This window comes from Octopus bimaculoides, chromosome 4 (genome assembly GCF_001194135.2).
Source record: "Octopus bimaculoides isolate UCB-OBI-ISO-001 chromosome 4, ASM119413v2, whole genome shotgun sequence".
NCBI classification, from domain to species: Eukaryota; Metazoa; Mollusca; class Cephalopoda; order Octopoda; family Octopodidae; genus Octopus; species Octopus bimaculoides.
Window position 1 is genome coordinate 119,677,964 of NC_068984.1, and position 9,295 is coordinate 119,687,258.

Here is a 9,295-nt window from a genome sequence, read left to right on the forward strand (position 1 = left end):
CCAAACTCACTCATGACTTTGAATTACTATTAAGAGCATAATATATAAAATACATTTTTAGAGAAAGGCAGCCTCTTAGTAGCAAAAAACTTGTTTTTAAACAGAATCATGACATTGCTACTACCAATAATAATATATTTAAAATATTTTTTTTTACATTACTATGTATCACAATCTATAAGTATTATTCCATAAGCTATTATGATCATGTGATTCTAAGTTTTGATATCTTGATTTGGTGAAAAGAATGTTTTTCAGTTCAACCGAAAAAAAAAAAAAAAAAGAAAAAGAAAAACCAAAACCAAGTCTGCAACGTTTTGAAATTGAGTAATATAATAATTGCATAATTAATATTAATAATGCATTCCATAATTTGGAATTATTATAAACTATGTATCGTTTCTCTTGACATTCAATCTCACTAGTGATTAGCTGTTTGGCATATTGAGAAAAGGAAGAGTTCTTCAGAATAGTTATTGCATATAGAATATGTTTTGAAAGAGAAAGTACCTGTAAGCTACAGCTTACTTGAAGTTCAAGAGTTCACCTAACTCTGGAAGAAAACGTTTGATTATTATAAATACAAATCACAGATTGTATGAAATATGTGTTGCAATTTAATTACATATAATTAAAATGATGCTTAAAATTTTCAGTGAAACAATGGCTTCTTGTTTACTGTTACAGAAAGTAGTTTAAAATGGATCAGATTATTGCTGCAGGGCAGTGGCGTTAATTATTTGATTTCCTAATTAGGATATACTTCATTCTCTTTTCTTTCTTTTTGTACATTTGTAAATTTTTTTGCTTTTTTTTTTTTTTACTTCAGTGAAGCACTGGCTGAACAACTTGATTCAATACAAAATGATTTGGATGGTCTCCAAGGAATGCTATCAGATTCTAGTTCCACCTACAACTTGGATACCAATACTTTACTGTCTGTAAGTTGAATTATTAATTTCTTTTTTTTTTCTTAAATTAATTCCATAACTTGTGTTGACTATTTGATAATATTTTTTAAAATAGGTTTTATCTTGAGACAAAACTGATTTGGATTTTTGATAAATTGAGGGTAAAAGAAATTGGATAGAAAATAGTTTTCACTTTTGAGAAATTCATACTTGTGATCAAGATTATATATTATACAGACTAGTGGTTCCTAACGTTTCTCAAAACATTAGATCACAACTTGTATAAGAAATTAAAATATTGTAACTAGGATTGCTTATTGAATAAAATTAGGGAAAAATATTTTTAAAATATTAGAATAACAAACCTACTTTTTTTAGTGGTTTCAAATCCATTTTTTCCTCCCACTTTAGTTTGAGTGGCATGATATATTTATCAGGGCAGTTATTGGTGCTATTTTAGCATGCAGTCTACTGCAGTATCCATAGTCTATGCTGTCAAATGATCTGATCTAGGTTAGGGATTATGTTTAGGGTTAGAGTTAGACCACAAGCTTAAGTGTAAATGGCCAGGTAGAGTACATACCAGGAACCCTATTATTTTTTTAGTTGGATGCCCTTTCTGCTCCTAACCACTCAACCATGAAATAAATGTAGGCCTTCAAAATCTGAACTTTGGACTTAGCCTGGTAGTAGCCCAGTACTTGAAATCTTTTGTGACTGTGTTGCAGTTAATTTTAAAATAATGAAGAATCTGGAAGTATTTTGTGAAATAACCAAGATCATTCGTTAATTGGAATATAAATAATAGTTAATTTCTTACACAAAAATTTGCAGTAGGTTTTAATTCAGATATGAACACTTTATAGCTGTAAGTTTTGTCTTATAGAACCAAAGAGCTGGGAGTGTCTCAGCTGTGTCGGTATAAAGCTATTTAAACTCCAAAATGGTTTCATAGGCTGAAAAGTTAAACTCCTAAACATTTTTGTGTTTCCAACATTAATTTTCATTCACTTAAAATATTTGAATCTAACTTCTATTGACGTGTGTACATCCACACATCCATAATATATTTTTTTTAAATATTACTTCTTCATTACGTAAATATAATTTGAAATTTTGACAGTCTTATTACTAATGATGGGACAGATTACGTTTCATAATCACCAATGTTTCTAATTAATGTATTAATAACTTGAATATCCAACAGAAACATTCACCCATTCAACATTTTTTTTTTACCATATACTTCTGATAATTTATGGGTTTTGTGCATGTTCCTACAGTCTATAGTATTAAGTGGACAAAAAAAAATCTTCACCCAGATAGATGCTAACTTTGTTATACATAAACTTATTCATAATACTTATTTTCATGATACTTATTTTCTTGTGAAATGCATCAAAGTAGACTCTGCTAAGTACCTTGCCCCATTTATGTAATGTTAGGTATTCACTGTTCAACACAAACTTGCATGGTGGCATCTTATCTACATAGCCATTGCATCTCACAGTCTATACAGCTATCTTTTTACCTTTACCTCTGCTCCAGATACAAATCTCTCTCTCTCACACACACATCAGCTTTTGGTCCATAGTCTCACACTCTCTCTTTCTCACCACTACTGTAATAGCCTCTACTCCACTCCTTGGTGCTGGCTGGTCTTGTACCACCTCCTCTTCAGCACCCCAGACTCACTGGTCTTTCCTCCTCCTATCACTCATACAACACCCCAATCAGATGCACATTAACCACTTTCCTGGCCCTTTCTCCCTAGAATGTTGCTTCTCCTGGGAATTCTCTCCCTGTGGAATATGAACAGCATAGATTCTTGCAGAGTTGTTTCCTCGAAATTGTGTGTGTGTGTGTGTGTGTGTGTGTGTGTGTGTGCGCTTTCACTGGTTTCAGTCATTGGACTGCATCTATGCTGGTGCACTGCCTTCAACAGTTTTAGTTTATAGTTTATTATGTCTATCTCACCACTTGTTTCATTCGGTCTGCAGCATATTTTATCAATATCTATTGGACAACTATTTTATCTTTCGGTGCAAAGAGACTCAACTTGATACACATTTTAATATAGTTGCACACTCACTCACACACGCACACACACACACACACCAAATTTTCACATAATAGTTTATGTCTAACCAAATTTCGCTTAAAGATTTATTGGACTTGAAGCTATAGTAAGAGGATGATGAATCAATATATTGCATAGTTGGATTGGATCCAGATGCATGTGGATGTGGAGCATACTTGTCAATCACATGGACTAATTGACCTGTGTGTGTGTGTGTGTGCGCGCGCGTGTGTAGTTACATGTGTTCATTCATTTATGGTGCAAATCAGCATGTTACTGGTAAATAAACAGCACAGTATATATAGAATGGTAACAAACCACTTACTCTTGTTGATGCTGCAGAGAAAGAGGTTCGTGAGACTCTTATACTGAGAGATTTGCTGGAAGAAGGGAATACAAGGAAGAGTGAGGGATCAGCTGCTCCAAGTAGATTCAGCAAAGGTCCCAGCTATTGAAGTTAACAACTATATGATCAAAATAGAGCCCTGGAAAGGAGCACCCTCAAAGATATCAAATTGATGAATCAAGTTATCAAGTAACGCTTTGTTACTAATTAGGAAGAGAAATAACTTAAGCCTATACGAGAATGGTTGTACATCAATATGTTTGCTTTCTAGTGAAACAACTATACAAGTCCTCAGGTAAGAGCAAACTCAAGCATCTGTTGTCCTGGAGAAGACCTTTGACACAGTTTTACACTCTGTAGTCTGGGGTCTCTAAGAAAACTTGGTATGTTTGATGTAAACCTGTTTGGTGTACAAGAGATTTTTTTAGGATCATAGGCAGATTGACAGAGTAGGACTTAGTGTGCAGCAAATGTACAGGAGTAGTCAGTTGTAAGAACTCTTCATAAGATGAATTCCTAGAAATAGTTAACAAGCTTTTCTTGCCTAGATGACTTAATCAGCAATGCAAGTGGTTCTTTTGATGGTATTGTTGCCAGTTTGGAAAAAGTTTAGTAAGTTATTACTCCTGCAGCTACAAAGAGATCTTCCTCTGCAAGTGAAGGGCTGATTGTACAATGCATGTGTATTAAGTGTAGTAGCGCAGTTTAGTTAATGGAATTATTGGCACTAAATACAAAGGATGCCTCTTGAGTAGATAGACATAAGGTGAACTTGCTCTGATAGATGTGTAATGTTATGTGAATGCTTGTCAGAGTACAAATGAGCTGTAAAAAAAACTGGGTATCAGTGGAAATGGTTGTAATATGGTGCATGAGAGGATACTGCACTGGTATTGACATTTCATACACACAGGATGATGATAGTTGACTAAAGGGGTGCTAAGCAATTGAGCTAGAAGGAAGATGGAGGAAATTGTGGTAAAGGCTGGTCTTAAAAAAATTATGAGAGACTGCAACAAGAGACAAGACACTCATCTGACCCATGCAAGATAAAAAAGCAAAACAAAAAAACAACAACATAAAGCAATAATAATTATGATGATGCTCTCTTTCTTTCTTTCTTTCTTTCTTTCTCTCTCTCTTTCTCTCTCTCTCTCTCTCTCTCTCTCTCTCCTTTCCATCCCCCTCTCTCTCACACACACAGTTTTTTGAGGTTACTTGATAAAATTCGATTCTACCAGATTTTGTGTTACTCCTATTATTTAATTTGAAAGTCTAATTTATTGATCACTTAAACAAATATTTATCTTTTTCAAATTGTTGCACTTGATTTTCAACTTATTAAGATACGATATTAACATCATGAAAGCTGTATTTGGATTTTTATTTGCTTTTAGTTTCATAATTTTCAAACACTCAGTGATTGAGCTCTTTGAACCTTATGCGAAATACTTATTTCTCTACCGCTTTCATTTCATTCTCAAAATTTGACACTTGATTTAAAATGTAAACCAAGCAAAAGTTTTTAAAGAAAGTTTAAAAAAAAAATTTGAATTTTATTAAGTATAAAATGTGAACATCAATATGTACAGTATTTTTACTGCACATATTGATGTCCACATGCATATATTTATGTGTATACATCATACTCTAGAATAGTGGCTGTCAACCATTTCTCACTTATGAACCCCTTTGATCCCTATTTTACTAAGGCAAGGAGGACCCTCATAGCCATTCAATGTCTAAAATCTCCTATTACATTCTTATGATTAAATATGTTTAGGAATTGTATAGAGAAAGGTATAAATGTTTTGTGTATTGCACAAAAATTTTAACAAAACCTTATTTGGAAACCCCCAAGGGCAATATGAACCCCGGTTGAGAACCACTGATATAGAACCATCAAAGTCACTACAAATACTTGGCCTTACTATCACTGATGATTTCTTTTGGAAGATCACATACCCCTAACATTGCTAAAACTGCACCCAAAATACTAAACTCCTTCTTTGCAATTGGAAAATATTTTAGCTGTGACTAGATGCTGAAAATCTACAAAGCTTAAATGTGAGCAGTATTTGAAGGCTGTCCACATATGCATCTATAATGGTAATGATGCTTCTCTCTCTTTCTCTCTCTCTCCCTCTCCCTTTCTCTCTTCCCCTCCTCCCCTCCCTCTCTGATACATAGAATATCCAGCTGATAAGCAAAGACTTTCAATCCAGGCATTGGCTTACTATCACTATTACAATGACTTCTGCTTCTCTAAACTAGCATGCAACATACCATTGCAACCCAAGCTCACCCATGCCATCTCCACCTAAAATAACCATCTTCTTTCACCATATCTGACATTATTCTTGCCTATGTTTTTTGCACAGGCATCAGATTCCAACAAGGAATCCTCAACCACATCAGACATAAAGGTTTGCATAGACCATAGGCAACACATCCCATTCTTTATCTAGAAGATAATTATAAAGTCAACAGCTAACATAACAGCACTAATTCTGGAAATGAGTTTCTGCTAGAAATAGTAGTAAAAGACTGTAAGAGCTCTCTTTGAATTCACCTTACTGCCTTAAAAAAAAAACGACATAAAAGCAAGGTCTCATTGGATGGTATGATCCTAGATACACCAGACTAAAATAAAAGGTGGGATGTGCATGGCTGAAGCATGCTAGGATATACAGCTTTTCCTTTCTTTGACCTCCATGGAGCAAATAAGAAATAACTTTGTCTTATGTACAGGATCTAGAAATCACTCCTAAATATTTGATCTGTGATCAGGACTCAAACTTGCATGGACAGAATTGACTTAAACTATTCAATGAGGCACACTATGATGTCCTTAGCGAAATCATAAAGTATGGCTTAGATGTCTCAGGCTTCCCTTCTCAAGCTCAAGCCAGTGGGGCTAGACCAAGGGGATAGGGAAAGGCCTGACTCTGACAATTTTCCTGCTCCATGGTGGTAAGCCCCCATCTATGATGTCACATGCTGTGACAACTTGGTGTGTTCAGTTACCAGCCCAGGCTCCACTGCTTGTCAGGCTGAGAAAAGCAAACTGTCAAAGTATTAGTCGTTCTCTGGCAGGTTTATGGTTGAGCCTGTGGCAGTGGAGACCTCTGGCATTCTCAGCCCCTGGACCATATCTCTGCTCACCACTATTGGGAAGGAGATGACTATCCACAAGTGCGAGCCCCATGAGTCAGAGTGGCTTTTACAGTACATCTCCCTCCTTATCCTCAGGGACAATGCCTTTTCCATTTTGTCTGCTGGGACCATGAAGCTGTCTGAATTACAGGAAATTGAGAGAATGTAACTTTTGTAACTTTATTCTCTCTTTTTTTTTGTTCTCCTTTTCAGTATGATGATGATAATATACTAAGATAAAGTAAACTTAAAAAACGTGTTTTAACAAAGCTAAAATAAAGCACATTAACAGCAGTTGCAGTGGGTGATTTATTCTTTGCCTACTCACTAAAACTACCAATGTGACTCTGATGTCAGTTTATATTTAGAATATAAATGCAGAAGCATTGAGAAATATGTAGATATGTAATTTAATGATGTAATTTGAAGGAAATTCAGTTGTAAATAAAAGCTTGTATTCGTTTGTCTTTGTGTTCTGAGTCGAAATTCTGCAAAAGTTGACTTTGCCTTTCATTCTTTTGAGGTCGATAAAATAAGTATAAGTCAAGGACTAGGGGTTGATGTAGTCGACTTACTCCCTCCCCTGAAATTATTGGCTTTGTGCCAAAATGTGAAACCATTAATATATTGGGTTAAAACCACTTTGATTGGGGGAAAAATAACCAAAAGTTTGTGGCTTTTGAGTAGACTTGGATTTGGTTGATATAACTTTAGCTAAAGAATTTAATAATATTTCTGTTAATAATTATTACTGATTTAACAACTATAAGAGCTTGGTTTTCTAAAGATCACAGTGTGGTGCATGTTTATGAAACCTGGTAGGTCTTAGTGCAGGATGGTAAACAACATTGAGCACAAGCTATGTCATGCAACAGATCAAATCAAAGATTTGATTTCTATTTAAAACAGAAAAAAAAAAAAAAAAAAAATTTTAAAGTTTTATCTCCTGTGTTTTGTGAACAAGATATTGGTGTAGATTTCCGGTGGGCCTGTCACCTGTTCTGTGCATTTCTGATGGCAAGAGTAACAAGGGGGTACTTTGTGCAGCTGTGTTCAAACAGGTGTTTGAACACACCTACCTATCAGTCTTCTCATTGATATACATCAGTGGAAGAATATGTCATCATCGCCACCCTCATCATCATCATTTAATGTCTGTTTTTCATGCTGGCATGGGTTGTATGGCTTGACAGGAGCTTACAAAGTCAAGACCTGCACACTGCATCTAATCTCTCTTATGCCTAACTTTTCTCCTAATACACTAGTGTTGTCATACATGTACACTGACATTGTACATCCAGTGGAGCATACTGGCTTTGTTCCTCTCTAGTCTCCACATGTCCTCTGCATTCAGGGACCATGTTTCACTACTCTGTAGTACTGCAGTTTGTACACATGCATCATGCAATCTTCCTTTCACTTGGAGAGAGTGACCTTTGTTTGTCAACAGAGGTAAAATCTCTCTGAACTTTCTCTGTCCTATTCCTATCCTAACAATTACACTTTCAGTACATCTTCCTCCTTTTCTAATTGGGTCATCTAGGTAGCAGAAATTATTTATTACTTCCAGAGATCCTCGGGGACATTTGAGGAAATCAGTTTCCCATATGTCTGTAGTCTTTATGGCTCTTCTACATCTACATACAAATACTACTTCCTCTGTTAATCTTCCTACTATTCCACTACACCTCTTGTGTGTCCATAACTTGCACTGGGTACACTGAATGAAATTCCTGCTTACATCTTTCCTACATATCAAGCAGGGCCATTTACCTGATGTGGGTAGAGTCCTGTTTGATTTTTTGCTCACTAGGAACTTGGTCTTTGCTTAGTTAACTTTAAGACCCTTTGACTTCAGGTTTTGTTTCCACACTTGAAATTTCTTTCCTAGTTCTGTTACATAATCTGTAATGAGGGTAAGATCATCATCATCATCATATATATATATATATATATATATATATTTTCTCATGGGAATTTGGGTATGAGCAACACCACTTGTATGAAAGTGATACTTGCTTACAATATCAAGACAATGACAAGTGGATGCATGCACAACAGGCTTCTTTCAGTTTCAGTTTACCAAATCCACTCACAAGGTTTTGGCCAGCCCAAGGTGCCATGCAGTGTAACTGATCCTGGAACTGTGTGGTTGGGAAACAAACTTCTTAACCATACAGCCATGCTTACTCTCATGCTGAAGCCAATAATTTCTCATTTTTGCTTTGTTGAAATATTAAACATCATACAATCTCCTTATTCTCATCGTCGTCGTCATTTAACGTCCGCTTTCCATGCTAGCATGGGTTGGACGATTTGACTGAGGACTGGTGAAACCAGATGGCTACACCAGGCTCCAATCTGATTTGGCAGAGTTTCTACAGCTGGATGCCCTTCCTAACGCCAACCACTCAGAGAGTGTAGTGGGTGCTTTTACGTGTCACCCGCACGAAGGCCAGTCAGGCGGTACTGGCAACGGCCACGCTCATCTCGCTCGAGAAACCTCATGTGTCACCCACACAAGAGCCAGTCCAGGGGCACCGGCAATGATCTCGCTTGAAAATCCTACAACAACCCCACACAAGAGCCAGTTCAGGGGCACCGGCAACGATCTCGCTCGAAGAAATTTCATGTGTCACCCGCACAAGAGCCAGTCCACGGGCACCGACAGATTTCATGTGTCGCCCGCACATGAGCCAGTCCAGGACCACCGGCAACGATCCCACTCGAAAGATTTCATGTGTCACCCGCACATGAGCCAGTCCAGGGGCACCAGCAACGATCTCGCTCGAAAAACCTCAA

At 36.5% G+C, this 9,295-nt stretch overlaps 1 protein-coding gene across 5 annotated transcripts in view; it reads left to right on the forward strand.

Moving 5' to 3' along the window:
• LOC106876922 (heat shock factor protein) overlaps positions 1-9,295 on the forward strand; it is a 141,510-nt gene that overhangs the window by 116,304 nt on the left and 15,911 nt on the right. For all 5 annotated transcript variants that reach the window (XR_008263999.1, XR_008263998.1, XM_052967402.1 and 2 more), the window contains one exon: positions 830-941. Coding sequence is in view for 3 of the 5 variants with exons in the window: in XM_052967402.1 (XP_052823362.1) it covers positions 830-941 (112 nt within the window). In the remaining 2 variants the exon portion in view is untranslated. The remainder of the gene's footprint in view (positions 1-829; positions 942-9,295) is intronic.